This window comes from Homalodisca vitripennis, chromosome 1, assembly GCF_021130785.1.
Source record: "Homalodisca vitripennis isolate AUS2020 chromosome 1, UT_GWSS_2.1, whole genome shotgun sequence".
NCBI lineage: Eukaryota > Metazoa > Arthropoda > Insecta > Hemiptera > Cicadellidae > Homalodisca > Homalodisca vitripennis.
In genome coordinates this window covers 116,050,038-116,067,755 of record NC_060207.1, presented here as the reverse complement: position 1 = coordinate 116,067,755, position 17,718 = coordinate 116,050,038, and the positions used below count along the sequence as shown (strand labels likewise).

The 17,718-nt window shown below is 33.3% G+C and overlaps 1 protein-coding gene across 3 annotated transcripts; it reads left to right on the top strand.

Moving 5' to 3' along the window:
- Nucleotides 1-4,190: 4,190 nt before the first annotated feature.
- LOC124369764 (transcription factor MafK) lies at nt 4,191-15,052 on the top strand. 3 transcript variants are annotated; one of them, XM_046827848.1, is made up of 4 exons: nt 4,193-4,416; nt 8,790-8,956; nt 10,986-11,208; nt 12,901-13,013. In XM_046827848.1, exons 1-3 carry the CDS (start codon nt 4,375-4,377, stop codon nt 11,185-11,187), a joined length of 411 nt encoding a protein of 136 aa, XP_046683804.1. In that variant the 5' UTR covers nt 4,193-4,374; the 3' UTR covers nt 11,188-11,208; nt 12,901-13,013. The 3 variants fall into 3 exon arrangements, with proteins under 3 accessions (XP_046683819.1, XP_046683804.1, XP_046683811.1); XM_046827855.1 differs by lacking the exon at nt 12,901-13,013 and adding an exon at nt 13,074-13,209 and having other exon boundaries at nt 4,196-4,416; XM_046827863.1 differs by lacking the exons at nt 10,986-11,208; nt 12,901-13,013 and adding an exon at nt 13,074-15,052 and having other exon boundaries at nt 4,191-4,416.
- The last annotated feature ends 2,666 nt before the right edge of the window (nt 15,053-17,718 follow it).

Sequence of the window (17,718 nt, the reverse complement as noted above, 5' to 3'; positions counted from 1 at the left end):
ATTTCGCAGTAATCTTTCCGTAGCTGTAAAATCTATTAATATATGTAGAATTAATAAGATATGTAAACTGTTCAGTAAATTGTTGTTAAAGTTTATTATAATATTGTTCCTTTGTGTGAAAATAGGTAGGTCAATAGCGCCGAAACACAGAACTCGCACTGGAATCAATATGCTCCGGCAGACACGTCTAGCTTAATTCTCTTTTAGCTTCAGTAAGACGTCTAGGATTGGAATTTATTTAGCCAGTTATGCTTGAAAATAGTTGCGTATTACCGAATACGTACTGTACCGCATGCAATGTAGCGATTGATATTACCAAACTAGACTTTAACAATGACACCACCGAACAGATAAAATACAAGACTGAAGCTCGGTTTGCAGCGTGATTCGATGTCAAGAACTCAGAATTAACATTAATTATTATGTTGAATGGTGCTAGTTATTAACTGCAATGACATGTCTGGGTTGTATTGTCTTTGGTGAAAACTACGGAAAAGTACCGGCCGCCGTATAGAAGAAGTAATGATGATATACAATAATTTACCGACTTTACATAACACCTTTCTTGTAATTGTTGGAAATCCCGTCATGAAATTGAAGTTAACAAGTTGTTATCGAACAGTCAGCTCATAGCTATAACAAGATCTTATGTTTTTATCGTCCCACATGACATTATAGCGATACGCAAAATCAATCTCCCCCACTTACACATAATCGAGTCACTACTTAACAATCTAGGTGGTTTTGACATATCTCCGCTGCCTTTGAATGACCGCTGTATTTTTATAAAAACGAAAAGATTTCAGATCGGTGCAGATGGAACTGTCATTTACTTACATATAATAGAATATACTTTTAACAATGCTGTAATATTTATGTGAAAACATGATAGTAAGGCAAGCAAATGGTTTACTTGGAATTTGCTCATTATTCCCGTAACAGGACAAGTGACCACAATAAAAGTAATAAGAAAACTAAAAAACAGTACACTGTGTGTTGTACATAAACAGATTATACAATTAAATATGTCTCTCAGTTATTGTAAACAATTAGGACGTCCATATTAAAATCCCATTAAGGGCGCTAAGGCCCAACTCGATTTTGGTTATGTAGAAATGAAGTTTTAGACAAAATTTTAAATCTATAGCTACATTTCTTCTCAAGATATCCTCCTGAGTAATAGGCTTCGCTTACGTTCAGCCAAATCGTATAAATTCATCTCATTTAACTCAAATATGTGTATGTATAAATTAAGCGTTCAATTCTGTTTGTAACATGTATAATTTTAAGTGTACAGCGTAATTCCTAGTCGGAATAACTCCCGAGCGTATACTTGTTTAATAAAAATAAGAACAAGAATTTTATTTTGCGGCATGTTAATTCTGTGAATCTAATATTTGAATTGAGAAATTAATCTTTATTGTCATAGTGTTGTTATTTTATGGTAATATAGTTATTCTTAGACTGACAACACACATACTCACATAAACAAAACTTCATTAAACAATTAAAGCTTAAAGTTTACATTGCATAAAAATGTTAACTGAAATAAAGTTTAATCATATAAGAGGCGTGTTCATAAAGTAAGTACAGTTAAAAAAGAAGTAAAACATTTTTTTTCAACACAATTTTATTTCTACATAAAAACCCAAACTTTAAACTATTTTTCGAGATAGTTTCCACCGATGTTCAAACACTTGTCTTGCCGGGTGATCAATTTCTTTATACCGTCTTCGCAGAAGGTTCCCGCTAATGAAGGTAGCTACGATTCCACGGCAGTTTTTACTTCATCGTCGGTTTTAAAGCGTTGGCCGCCGCGCTTCTCGCGCTTCATGTGCAGGAACAAGTGGTAGTCAGTCAGACGGTGCCAAGTCTGGGCTCAGGGCGAGTGATCGAACTGCTCCCAATGAAATTGTCGAACCAATGTTTGAGTGTCACCAGCGGTATGGGGTCGAGCATTGTCATGGAGCAACACAATTCCGTTACTTTGTTGTGAATTGCCCGCCTTAGTTTTATTAAGGTTTCGCAATACAGCAATTAATGGTTTCACCTCTTGGAAGAAAATCAATCAGCAAAACATCTTTCCGATCTCAAATGACAGTGCACATCATTTTTTGTGCAGATATTGTCGTCTTGAATTTTTGTTCCTTTGGGGGTGTGTCACAACTCCATTGACTGCTTTTGGATTCCGGTGTGACATGACAGACCCAACTTTCATCACCTGTTTTGTTTAAAAAATCCTCACCTTCGTCAATGTACCGTGTGTATATAAAGTTGAACAAGGCAAATCTAGAGTTGCTGTCACCGAATGTTTACATTCTCTGCTGTGGGCAAACATGTACCTCCCATGAATATAGGACCTTTCCTATAAAAGAATACCTGCTGATATAAATATATTTGTTCCTAACTACTGGGAAATAGGTCATAGTGACAGTATTTTATGAATATGTAGGAAATGTATTCAACCAGTATTTCATTCAACAAGAAGTGACCCTTCCTGTGATTTTATTTGTGGGTGGTCATAAAACACACCTGACCTACCAATCAAGTATACTTTGCTCAGAATTACAAATTATTTTTATTGCCCTGTATCCTAATGCTACTAAAACCCAGCAACCTGTAAATGATACTGCCTTTAGGTCAATCAAACATCAATTGGAAGCAGGGTATCATGGAATGGCGAATAACTAATCCCAATGAAGCCATTACTAAAGAAAATGTAGCCTCAATCTTGAAATATGTAGTAGAGAAACTGAAATGTAGTGCTCTGAAAAATGGCTTCAAAGTTTGTGGAATTTATCCGTAGAATGTTAATAGTGTTGATTTTTCCAAGTACATCGGTAAAGATACAATACACATAAAACCCCAAAGTTCTGATGATAAACCTGATTGGACAATTAGAAAGAGTTCATTTGAATCTATAATAGAGATGAGATGGTCACTAAATTCAATAACATATAAACTGTTATTGAAAGTAAACGCTATTCCTACGAGTTTTTACAGATAGTGGGAGAAATTTCAAAGAAAATTACATTCTGCAGAGGCCACGATTATAGAAAAGGAACGCAAACATAACATGGTAGTGAAATATGTCCAACCCGTCAATGTAATTTCAATTATTCAAAAACTTCACACGGAACATAATTCCAGGAAACAAACAAAGCCAACAACACATGAAAACCCAGTTTAAGTAGCGACTATGTCTGGAACCAAAACAAAGACGAATGCTCAGTATTGGTCGATTTCCTCACATGGCCAGACACATAAACGAAAAGGAACCAGAGTGATAGAAAGGGTATTTTTTGTTGTGACTTCGGAGAAATGGAATTACATTTTTGAAGAGAAGACAGCAAAGAAGAAACAAGAAGAGTTAGCTAAAGCTGAGGCCAAAAAGAGAAGACACAAAAAAGAAATAGTTATGCAACATTAAAAAATAATCGTTATTACACTTTTGCGTTACACTTGTTTTTTGGACTGTAGCCAGGGAAAGAATAAATCGTTGAGGCATGTTAGTAATCATTTCTCTGTTTTTCCAGAAGCCATTGTTAAAATGTAATATCACAATGTCAAGGAAGCCCACCAGTTTAAAGTAACTTATGTGAAAACATTCATAACTTTGTTCATTAAGGTTAGTTTTATAACAACATTTAATGAATTAGATGATTTTAGTTCGTCCCTGGCGCAATCTGGAGTAAAATTTATACCTTAATGCTTTATTTACTATCTGCATGACTACCGATCAAGCACGGTTTACGTATTATTGATAAAATTTAAATGTAAACAGATGTTTCAGTAAGTTTTTCGAACTATAGCTGTCAACAGCTGTTTAGTGCCAGTTTAATTTGGATTATGAAACGTAAAAACTACAATTTTTTCTGAATTACAAAATATTACAGGTAACTTTTCTTAATATTTTATTCAGAAAAACCTTCCTCGGATTTCAATGGACATTTTACAAAAAGAATTAACCGAATTGGTCCAGCCATTATCGAGATTAGCGCTTACCAACACATTTCGCCAATCATTTTTATTTATAAGAAGATGAGTAGATCCTCTTTGTAAGTTAGAACCCCTGAGCTTGTCGCCTTTGACTTTGAGATGAGAGGAAGAAGTAGGCCACAAAACAAAAACACCCAGCTTCTATTTACAGCTGTGTCTCGAAAGTGCACTCAGTAGTTGTACATTTTCCTCCAAAGATTGCGCGCTTGTCGTCTGCTGAAGCGAAGTCTCAAACAGACGAACCTGATAGAAAACTGTCCTGAAATGACGTTGCAAGATGACTTGCAATTTTATATTTCAACTAGTCGGCGGATGACGCCTTTGTCTGATTCTTTTAAGTCTATTTATTACAAACTACATCGGTAGATTTCGCATATGGCCCCAGAATCCAAACGTGGGGAGAGAAAACATTCACTGGTATGTACTTACATCTTCAGATACATAGGTTATAAAGCTGTTACACGTAATATAGTAAGAACAGTATAATATCTGTGGTAGACCAAGGCTACTATAACGGGCCTAGTGATTCTTCCATTGCATTCAATATTGAATTATAAGCTTAAAGATTTAAGCTTATAATAGTAATATCTAGGTCTAAATTTATTTAAATGTAATTTTAATTTTCTGATATAGTCCCCGTTACTTTTAATTTGATGATTTAACCATAGATAGTCCAGTTTTGACACATTCACTGTAGTATTAAAGTTTGGCTGCAGTACAATAAGCTGCTAGCAACACAATCAACAATGGATTAGAAAAAGCATATCTAAACTACAGTATTGAATATAAAAACATTTGACCTATTAATATTCATAATTAATCATTGTCAGCTGTTTTTACATACCAGAATAATAATATTGTTGAAGATTAATTCAATAGCTGCAGTATAATAAGGGTTTACAACCACAAGAGTATTCAATTCTTGATATTATGACCATCTGAAAATACTGAACCCAAAATATGGACCAAACAACCTACTAGGTTTTATAGGTAATTGTCACTAAAGGCCGGAGCGGCAAAATACGAGTTTCGCGTAATTAACTTATTAGAATCGTCCTACAGAACAAAACAAAGGTTTGACGGGTGGAAATGAGAAATAATGAAGTTCTAGAACATAAAAAATGGAACAACTGTTCAAGCTCGGAGCAATATTTCCATGTTCTACATCCACATCAGGCGTCATGTGACCTTTTGTGACCATGATTCAACCTCAACCTTTGTATTTTTTAAAAACTAAGACGTAGTTTAGTGTTACATTAAATATCATCGAAAGGGTATGTGATAATCACTAAAACTTTTTTTCTAAATAATCATTACTAAATGGGCTATCAAATGATGAAAAAATATTAATGGGGTTTTGACACCTTTGTTGTGTTTTATTATGTTAAATATAAGTTGTAACATTTCGGTTTTACCGATTTTACCATGTCCTAGAAGTATTTTTTTTTTTTTTTTACTGGAATTTGATAAATAACCAGACATTCTATTAAACCAAGGTTTAACTTTAAAACAGTAAAAGATTTGATAATAACACATTTAATTGGGTTTTTATTGTTTTTAGTAAGGATTATTTAGAAAAAAAAGTTTTTGTGATTATCACATACCCTTTTGATGATATTTAATGTAACGCTAAACTATGTCTTAGTTAAAAAAAAAATACAAAGATGCAAACAAAATATTTTTTTCAGCCCTAGTAGGTTAACTTAGAGGTTTAAGGTATTTTTTTCTAGAATCTTCATTGTTTTAAGAATAAGCCTATAAATTTTCATGGAGATTTAATGGTAAATAAAAAAGTTACAAATTATTTTCGAAACGTAAGCATCCTTCATTTTGCGATATCCATAGCTTAGAATTTGCAGAAATGCAAAACTTTAAAAGGCTATAAAAAGGAAACGGTAAGAGGTAGAGTGTTAAATTTTGGCATGGTGACTTATCTTCATGGGTAGAACAAACAAGCCAAGTTTCATCAAAATCTGAGATGGTGGGTGAGAAAGTGATTTTTCTTTGGTTGAATTGGTGTGGAATGACCCTGACACTGTAATAAGTCCACTGTACCAAATGCCGCTTGACCTCCCTCTCAAAAATGGACTTTTTATTTTCATAGAGTTTGGGAGAGCATCATAGAGTTTAATGCCACCGACTAATAAATGTCTTAAAAAAAAAAAAACTAGTTCTATTGGTAAGAATGGTAATTGTATTAGAGTGACGGAGATTGTGGCGATGTTGGGTATTATGTGATTTGAAAAGGTGGAGATTTTGGTGAACAAATGTTATGCAGTTCAAGATGATTCCTATCACAAACCGAAGGGAATGTGAGAACTGCACTTCTTAAAAAGTGATCTAATGAAGCTCTACAAGGATTCCCAAAAACCACTGTCAACGACCTTTTCTGGAGTTTGAAAACGAATTTTGTGCATACACTTTCACATCCCCAAACCACTACCGCGCGTTTCTGAGAAAGGGGTAGATGAGCCCATAGTAAGCAGCCAAGGTAACTCTGGTATCAGCATACTTTGATAAGTTTCTTGTAACGAAAATTACTAAGCTTAGTTTCTAACAGACGAGCTCAATATGTACACCATGTACCATGATGGTAGAAACTGAGACCAACATGACTTAAACAGAAATAAATACTGGAAAATTCTTAAATCACCTTAAAATGCAGATGGTATACCTATTCTTCCAGCTCAAATTCTCACATGAATGTTGATAAACTTGATAACCTCTCCCCTGAAACCTATGCCTCAGTTTGTTATCCTCCCCCATCCAGAAATAGCAATTCCTCTCAGTCCCCTAGATCTTTGTGCAATATATGTTTTGTGACCACCTGAAAATTCTTTATGGAAATGAAAGTATATACTATTTTAAGAAATTGTTAGAACTGGTGTTAAGTAGTGTGGGTAACACAAACATTATCTAATAATATTATAAACTCACCTAACCATTCTCAGGTCCATTGACCTTTAGCTGAAAAACAAAAACTTGACACTATATCCAAATATTGTATTGCTATTGATGCTACAGATCAGGATTAAAACACCTGAATGTTCAGTGCTTATTTTTGTATTTATTAAAGTCATTCAATTCAAACAGCTATTTTTCAACAATCTAAATAATGTTCAGTTTTATTCGCTAATAAGTAAAAACATAGACTAAATGTAACATATTTCAAAAAATCTAATAAAAATCTACCTAGTGCACGGTTTAAGCTGCAATCGCTTTTGTCACATTTTGTTAAACAAGCTGAGAAAATATGACGATATTGAGAAAAACTCTCGCAAAATTGTGACAAAAGTGAGAAAAAACAACAAGCCGCAAAAAGTATTTTGAAAAGAAATTTACAGCATAAAAATTCCTTTCCATAAATGTTTTTTAATAATACTTTATCATGTAGGCCCTACTTTGTCATCATATTTAATTTCATGTACGATATATTAAATATTAGATAACGTATCGTGCTGCTGGTCAACAAACTCTCCTGTTGCAAAACACCTGCTTATTCTCGGATCAAAAAATACAGATGCCCGAGTTTGAATGTTAAACTTATTAATAGAGCTAAAATTACGGGAGTTAGATTAAAATTTAGCTTGTTTATACCTTTGTCTAAAAGAATTATTTACAGCAAAGAATTATTTTTTAATTTTTTGCAATGAACAAAAAAAAATCCTTATTAAAGTTCCGCATTATTATTTCACAAAATTCTACTCGACAATAAGAATCTTCCTCACTTAGCTCTTGAACTGAATGAATTTTGTACGTTTTATAACCACTGTCATGTAAAATCTTACAAATTGATGTCTGAGATATACCTAATATTTGAAAAACATTTCTTGTTGAGACATGAGGATCTTCTACAACAGACTGTAAAACGTCAAGTGACAATGCTTCGTTTGTAGCTGGTTTTTGTCGTCGAGGTTTGGGGCGGTCTTTAACACTACCTGTTTCATGGAATCGTTGAATTGTCTTTGGAACTCCTGATTACGATACAGGGTTGCGATTGGGATAAGTGTCATTAAAAAAAAATTCCTTACTTCATCATAAGATCTTGCCTGGTCTCCGTAGCCTCTCATCATCAGGATTATAATATGCTCTTGTTCACTTAAAGACTACTCCATTTCAACGTAAAGTATCACAAAAACATGTTTTAACTTTGTTAATTCCAACCAGAAACTGAACATGATACTATAAGATAACTATAAAACTATAAGATAAGATGCCCTGCAGTAGGTAATAACTATAAAACAGGTTTGAGTTTACAAGAGGGTTACTGGCAATTACAGACAAATCGCTCTCATCCCGAAAGTTTTTGGAAGAATATCCATGACAAGACTGCTATCCTTCAGTGATAAAAATAACTTTCTATGCAGCAACCATTTCGGCTTGACAAAACAAAAATCAATTAATATCTATGCTATTAATTATTCTTTTGTCTCTTCAATAGTATAAAGTGGACAGAAACCCAGCAGTTGGGCTTTTCTTAGTTGCCCCACATTTCCAGGCCAAACTAAAGTGTCACAAAGTTAGAACACTGTTTAGAAGTTTCAGTGATCTAATGTAAGAATGTAGCACTTAGAAACAAACAAATGAGCACTGTAACTTTGGTAACCTCACTGTATGGACAGTGCAACACAGTTTAGGCAAGGGTTGTACCACTGTCAAAACAATGGTCATAGGGTGTCAAATGTGTTACATACCTACTTTTACGATATGGCTGACAGTTTTTACATCTTGTTTCGTTTTATTTCCTTTAAGTAAGGAAATATATAAATGATAAATATATGAAATTTTAGGCCCCTCTATCTCCTGGGCCAGTGGTGGACATCAGCGATGATGAGCTGGTGACAATCTCTGTGCGTGACCTCAACCGACAGCTGAAACTGCGTGGCCTTACTCGCGATGAGATCGTTCGTATGAAGCAGCGACGTCGTACACTCAAGAACAGGGGTTATGCTGCGAGGTAGCATTTTAATTTATTTCTTGCCCTAATTAGTAAAAGGAAATTTGAAGGTGTTTTTAAATCAACTGTGAATATTTTGTACTTGAGACGGTTCAAATCTAAATATGAATAATTCCACTTCTAAGACTAATTTTCAAACAAAATTGTTTTATCTCATTCTGTCCTTGTATAGAATGAGATTTTTCTATAGAACTTAAAAGCATATATTTCTGATAGTAAGATAGTATTTCACTCAACTGTGCATTTCCAGAATGAATATTGTTGGAAGTGATAGAAAGATACAATATGAATAGCCTATATGTAATTTGGAGTAAAATAATCCCCAAATACTTTGTGTAATTTAGATAAACTGAAATCAGAATTAAGTTTCATCGTTATAAAGTAAAATGCAAAGTGAAATTATGTATAGTCATTATTTTATTTTTAACCCTCAGAGTGGTAAGGACCTTTTGGTGTAACTTATTGTCAGATTGTAGTTTACCTAAAATATGAATACTGTATCAATGCTTTGTTTAAAATCTATTTTTGATGTGGGTGATTTGAATAGTTAACAGAATTTTAAACATTTGCTATCATTAAATTTTATATAAATGGAAAACTACGTTTTGAGGACTGAACTATCCTCTTTTTCAATTTACAAATGATAAACAATCAATGAATGATATTTTATTGTTTTTGTTGGTTTCCTGGATTGATACTGTGGATTTGCCAAAATCTGTTTGCCACTGGCACATTTTATCTCTGCCACTTCGAGGGTTAAAAGAGTAATTTATAGAGTTAAGGCTAACTGCAAACTACAATGAACAACATGTGAACCACCTAGTTCAGCCCAGTTCTGTATTCAGTTAATTAGAGATATCAATAGTTATTAGTGGTTTAATATGAATAATGTGAATATTATTACTAATTTCAATAATAGAATGGATAGTCTTCTATTGGGCCCTCCTGAAGCTTTGACAGCATTCGTCTTGCATGTTGCATTTGATAACTTTTCCCAATCAGCCGTATGCTGTAATGGGGCATGTAGGAGTCTTCAGTTTTGAATAGCTATTGGATTGTTGTCAAATAATATGACTTGTCAAAAATAGTCTATCAGCTTAAGTTTATTATGGTTTATAGATGATCAAAGCTCTCAATAATTAGTGGATAAACAGTTAATGTTTTCACTTGTTCTTCTTCTTTGGAATCCAAAGTGACAGTTTATTTTGGCTCCACTCATATTTACTTTTAACTTAACAACCTTCTTTCCACAACCATTATCATGGTTGGGGCCGTCATTACTACGAGTTACCTGGCCAATTAATATATTGATGTAAAAAACAAACCTTATTTATTGCATTGTGTTAGCTAACCAGTAGATGATTTTTAGATATACAATGTTGTTAATAGTAAATTAAATTGTGTACTAATTAGAAACTGAATAAATCTAATATTTCAGAAAATAATTTAATTTTGAAATTAAATATTTTAAATTAAATTATTTAATTTAATTTAATTTAAAATATTAAATTAAATTAAATAATATAATTTTTAATACTCAATGTGCATTGTTCAAAGTATACGAGCCAATTTGATTTATACAAAATTTAAATCTCTGATTCATATGGAATATCCAGAAGTTTTTAATTTCAAATTAAGGTTTGTGGTTCCAAGTTTTCTTAGTTAATTGATAGCTTTTGCTTTTATGCAATATTGTGTAAAATGTTAGGATAGAAAAAGGGAGGGATAATAACTAGGAAGAGTTTAGAAATGATAAATTGCAGCATTATAATCCTACCATAGAATAAGTGCAAACCTAGAGCTAAGTTGGAAACCTGGGAGCAGATTAATGTATACAGACAGTTTCTTCCTGTGACATTAGCATTTTCTTTTATTTTCATTTTCATTATTTATGTTTAGTATTCATTAAAAATGTTGAGATGTAACATTTAGCGTATCAGAAGAAAAATATAATTTATACATAAAATAGACCTAAATCAAAAACTTTTAACACATCGATTTTGAAACTATTCTGTTATTATGCTTTCAGTTGCCGTGAAAAAAGGATTGAACAGAAAGATGAGCTAGAAATAGAGAAATCACAGGAGTACCAAGATTTAGAGGTGATGGCTCATGAGAACGATGTGATGCGAGATGAGCTTGACGCACTTCGAGCGCAGTTCTCTGCATTCAAAGCATTTGCATTGTCAAGGAACATTCCATTGCCACACGAACTGATGGTTACTATGTAATGGGCCTTTCATTAATCACAGGTTAGAAATTTATTAAATTATAAATAATTGTCAGCTTCCAACAATATTCATTACACAGTGTAAGGAGAAATTGAAATTCAACATTAAATTATTAATAAAAACATTTAGTAAATTTTAAAGTGTTAAGTTGTTTAGTATATTATTGAAATAAATTGTAATAGGTTACAAAGAAATGTTATGTGACTGTGTTAGCATGTCCCAATGTCTTATGGTTCAACCACCTGTATTGCTAAGGGAGAGGTTTAATTTAATTTAATTCATATTATGTCTTAATTTAATAATGCCTATTAGTCTGATTGAATTTCCACATGTGTTGTTCTCACAGATTGAATGGTTCACATGTTTGACTACTTCAGCTTTGCAACTGAAGCTCAAGTGGTAAACAGATTGGACTACCAGTCTTTCCTTTATAGCTGAAATGGTCCACATGTTCAAACAAACCGTCTTTGTCATTTCAATTTGAATTACTCCCATGTTAAAAAGACCATTTGTGTTAGTATAGCCTGAACTATCTACATGTTGTACTGTACCAGTCTTGCCACTATGGCTTGGACTATCCACATGTTGGACAGTGCCCAGTCATGTCACCATAGCTTTCTTGATCTCAATGTTGGACAAAACCATTCTTGTCACTTAAATTATCTAAATTTTGTGCTGTAAAAGTCTTGCCAATACAGGTAAAATGTTGTACAACATATTGAGGTATAGTAACATGACTATTGCATATTTCAGAGTTTGGTGTTAGGTCCAATGTCGTGTGTACTTTAAACTAAACTGAAGATCTTACTAAATAATTAGAGGTTTACCATTGCCCGATCATGTATGCTATTGAACTATTGTTGATCATAGTTGATCTTGAACTATTGAAAGTATAATCATACTTGTGCCCAATAAGACAACGTTAAAAAGCCAGTTACATGCATGTCTGGCCACAGAATTGAGACTGCCTGCATTCCTTGCATCTGCACTGAGTAAAAGCGAGGGGAAGGAGGGTAGTAAGCACACCAATAAGGAGAGTTAGAAACAAAGAGATGATAAAATAATAAACAAAATAATTATGATATGATTGTATCATTTTTCCTAAAACTCTATTGTTAGGTCCATCTTGTTCATAATTTTCTTAAACATAATACTACCAACAGCACTAGAAAAAAATAATGTAAATAACTGAAACAAGAATATGGCATTCTATTGTATTCTAGGTATAATTTATTACACAAATAATCTAGCTCTGTACAAGCAGTACCATCTGATGCCCAGACCCAATAGTAGTAATCATTACCTCTCCTTATTAGACCACCCACTACTTTTTTTGGAAAGCCTAGAACAAACCTGGTGCCTATCTGAAATAAATTCAAATGTCAGTATTTCGATGAATTCATTTAAAAATTATAAATCATTTTTAATTATAAATTTCAGGAGACCCAAAGTTGAGATTCATCAGTGAGGGTTTTAAGCTGAATAAACAATGCAGTGGTCTTTTTAATCTAACAATAATTAATATACTTTCTATTGACAGCTACCTAATCAAGGGAATTGAGCATATACACGGGCTGGAATCAAAGAAGTCCCAGGAGTATAGAGATATGGAGATGATGGAGGACGACATAACTACCATGAGACTCAAGCTACAGGATCTACATGCTTGCTACTCAGCACCATATAATGGTTAATTATTCCTTATGTTGACAGCTACCGCATCAAGAGAATTGAGCAGATAGACTAACTGGAATCAGAGAAGTCCCAGGAGTATAGAGATATGGAGATGATGGAGGACGACATAACTACAATGAGACTCAAGCTACAGGATCTACATGCTTGCTACTCAGCACCATATAATGGTTAATTATTCCTTATGTTGACAGCTGCCGCATCAAGAGAATTGAGCAGATAGACGAACTGGAATCAGAGAAGTCCCAGGAGTATAGAGATATGGAGATGATGGAGGATGACAACACTACCATGAGACTCCAGCTACAGGATCTGCAGGCTCGTTACTCAGCTCTGAAGAAGTTTGCTCTATTGAGGAATATCCCCATCCCTCCGGAACTGGAATAAACATCCTGTAGTAATTGAACAAGTTACACTGAAATCATTGAAAAAATCTAATCAATGAAAAAAATGTCAAACAAACCTTTTAATTGGTCTACATTAAGTTATCTTTTGTAACTTTTATTAAAACAGACTTGGCCTCATCAAAATATTTGGACTCTAGAAGTGGCATGTCCCACATATGTGCTGTATTAGATCGTCGTCTTAAGTGCCAACACCGCACATATGCGGCAGGCACATTAACATGTTTTGATATTATGTAACTGTTGAAGTAGTAAATATTATCTGATCACCATCAAATGTATATGGTTGTGAAGAGGAAGAACTAAACTTTTAAAATATTAGGTTTAACACTATTTAAATCCAGTAGATGTACAGATTGCTGAAACTTCCAGAGAATGTGCTATTGTAATTTTATGGAATCATTTTTTATTTTAGCGTATTATGTCATTCTAGCTAATTCTATCCCATAATCATGTATTACGTAATTTGACATCTATTATGTTTTTACTACTACTAGAACGCATGTCATGCTGTATTACACAGCTTGTTTACAAAGCAACAGCTGGTGACCAGCATTGTTTATTTATTTTATTAGTTAAGTAAAATGAGAATGTAAGGTTAAATCATATAAAATATACATTTCTGAAAACGACAACATTTGGAGTTGGATATATGTATATATATATTTTTTTTCTCATAGTTTTCAACAAACTTCCAGGGATGAATAACAAAACAAGTATCAGATAGTTATTGAAGCATTAAGAAATTAAATTAAAAGTAAACAAAAATAATTCAGTAAAACATGTTTCTTTGTTCTGTACTGAGAAAGATTATGTGTAATATGATTTATTTAGAGTTAATCAATTGTAGTTACAAAAATTAGAAAAACACACTTATAGGTACCTTAAAACACTCAGTACGTTGCTAGTCCATGCCAATCCTAGGGTTAACTAGGGTTAAATATGAATAGTACATTGTTGGCTTTGTGGTAACCAAAATTATTTTACAATAGTTTTATAGTCATGTAACTCATGGTACTTTTAATAATATGATAGTGGTTATTTTTCACATGATTCTTTAAAGGAATACCATGTTATTGACGGCAAGTCACTGAATATTTTGATTAGGTTACATATTAATTTCATTAGATACGCATGATGTTTCTGAACACCCACCTCAAATGTCTTGCTGTCAATAGGTTTAAATGTTGGTTTAAATATGTTTTTCCTAAAACATTTGTTAAAATTATTTGTTATTTGTTTTAACAATATTAATTGTTTAAATGCATTTTAAACTTATTAAAGTTGCTAGGAGTTTCAAAAACAGTATTCTATTTTCAAATCTTGAAAATCTCAAATGTACAAGTCAAAATGCAGTGAATGCAACTTGCATAAGTTATTTATTGATAAATCATGATAATAGTATTTGTTTAAAGTAGTGAATGGAAATTATGTTTGTTACTAACCCGATCAGTGAATAATGACTTTTATAAAAGGTAATAAAAATTTTCATTCATTCAATTTTATTTTTTATTAATAAGTTTTTAATATAATTAGCTGGAAAAATGTTAGAGGCTCTGTCTAGATCTATTTTCTACTTTGATCTGCAATATGTCATTTCGCAGAAAATCCATTGTATTATGGGATTCATTAAATTTTTGCTTTGGTTTTTTGGTTCTTAAATAGTTACAATAAGTAGATTTTGATTGCGGTTGTGTGATTAATTTGTAGTGTTATTTTTGTAATTAGTACATTCCAATATATTTGTAATATAAGTTATATAACAATTTATATAAATATTTTTATTTTCCCATCCATACTCTTTAGCCAATAAGTAAGGTTAAGCTAAATTGTATGTTAGTTACTCATAACTCCTAAATACATAGTAACTAAAAATGGCTGTATAAGTAGCTCTTGATATTATACTTCCATAAAAAAATATTAAAGTTTTTTTTACCTAATTTTTAGTTTTAACATTGTGAGAGGTGTCTCAATTTAAAGTTATAATTAGTACACAACAAAACAATTTAAGTTAAAAAAAATTATTCACTGGGTATTTCAGAAAAGGCAAACTATTTTATTGTTGAAATAATTAACAGTCACTGGTGAATGGTGGGATACAGCAGGTGAACCAGTGCTTAAATAAATAAAAAGTGAGGTTAGGTAGTTGTACAGGGTGCGGCAGCATAACTTCCTTTTTTCAAAACTCAATAAAAACTATTGTATGCATCAGAAAATATTTATTTATTTTTTATAATGTAGGTACATGTCTAAAGTTTTTATTTACATTGTTTTGAAGATCAAATCTGTTAGGTGACGTCCCCCATTCTCCATACATTGCGTAAGCCGATTTCTGGCGTTTGTCATGACTGTTGTTAGCGTAGCAGGTGTTATGTTGGCAATTTCTTCTCGGATGTTGGTCTTCAAATCTTGTAGGGTTCTTGGACGGTTCACATAAACACGGGATTTCAAAAAACCCCATAGAAAAAAATCACAAGGTGACAGATCGGAAGAGCCGACCATTCCAAATCGCCTCTAATTGAGATAAGGCGCAACATTGACGCTCTCACTGCTTCAATGTTCTCAGGTGATCTAACGGGCCGAGGGACTCCAGTTCTTCGTTTTGTCGCACTTGCAGTTTGTCTGAATGTAGTGACCCATGTAACAATTGATTTGCGGTGTGGAACGGGAGCCAACGGGGCTAAATTAAAGCAATTCCGAAATGCATGCTGTGTTGCAATAACCGAACATCCGCTTGAAAAGTAGGCCTCAACGGCAAAGGCACGCTCCTCACTATTCCAACGCATGATGGCGACTGAACCATGTCGGGACAAAACTTTACAGTACTCCCTCTTGAATGAGACCACTAGCGCTCCGCTATGACATCAACTAACTGAATGGCGCACATTTTAAAAAAGGAAGTTAAGCTGCCGCACCCTGTATATGGCAGTATGTCAAATAAATAGCTTTGGTTATTTATAATAAGCTGCATTTCACCCATGAAAGACTAGAACATAACAACAATGAAGGTAGGAATGTACACAGGAAAGGAGAATAATGATTGTTTCATTAATCATTATAAATATTAGGCCTACGACACTTAGTTTTTTATGTTGTATGTGTGCAATAAAACTGTTCTCTGTCTTTAGGAGTTGTGTGCTCTCAGTATTGTAGATGCATAGTGAGGGGGGGGGATGAGGAACCTGGCAGGAGAAACTATTTCAACAAAAGTCTGACAGGGTGCTATCTTCTGTTGACAGCTGAACATATCTGATTGTGACCAAGTCTGTTTGATCTTTTAAGTGACAGCTGGAAAGGAGAATGGACTTTATAATTTTCAATAACTACCATCTGCCCTTATAGTATTGCCAGTTAACATAAGATATTGAGGTTTCCAGACATTTAATTATTTTCAACACACACATTAATTAAATTGTAAAAATGTCAATAGCTGAATTTAATTTCAATAAACATTGAATCACAAAAAGTACTTGCTCCGCTGGGACTCGAACCCGGATCTCTTATGTACCGAGTGAATGTGCTACTACCACACCACAGAGCCCTTACGTTTAACAATTCAATTTTTTGTATTTGGCCGTATCTGTCACATATGTGTTTAAATAATAAAAATGACATGATCGGAAGACCAAATACCTGTCATATAATAATATATACACAGGTTTGATTTGATTTGACAATGTGTCACACACACACACACACACACACACACACACACACACACACACACACACACACACACACACACACACACACACACACACACACACACACGCACGCACGCACGCACGCACGCACGCACGCACGCACGCACGCACGCACGCACGCACGCACGCACGCACGCACACAAGACGTAAGACACAAAAGCGTTCATATGAACATACGTTTGAAAACTTGAAAATGCCACCATTTTGAAATAAAAAGTGATAATAGGTATTTAAATTTGTTATTGTCCCTTTAATTAGCTTAACGTAAAAGCCAAGTTTTATGTTATTTGCTTCAATGAGTTCTGAGATGAATTTTTTTTAAAAAGCATATGGACAGATAGACATTAAAGGAAATGACATAGGAGGAGTGAGAAAGTATAGAAGAATCTCTTAAGACGGGGTAGTTTGGACATTCATTATAAATGTATTTTAAATCCAGTTTGAGTGAACCTGTAAATCAGTTTTGTTATAAATTCTGAGTCATCCTCCATACTGTTAGTTCTTGAAAGAAATGCTTTCTGTTTTAGTTGTTTTAGCTGATCAGCCTAAATTAAGCACATCATGAACATCGGGATTAAACCTGTCAGAATTATTTTAATGTCAATTACTTGCATTCTAGTCTTTACCAAAGTAGCTTTTGAACCTGTCATTAAACTGAAATGGTCACTGAGTATTAACTAATACGAGATACAAAATACTTAATAAACAATGGTTTTAGTTTTTATTTTACC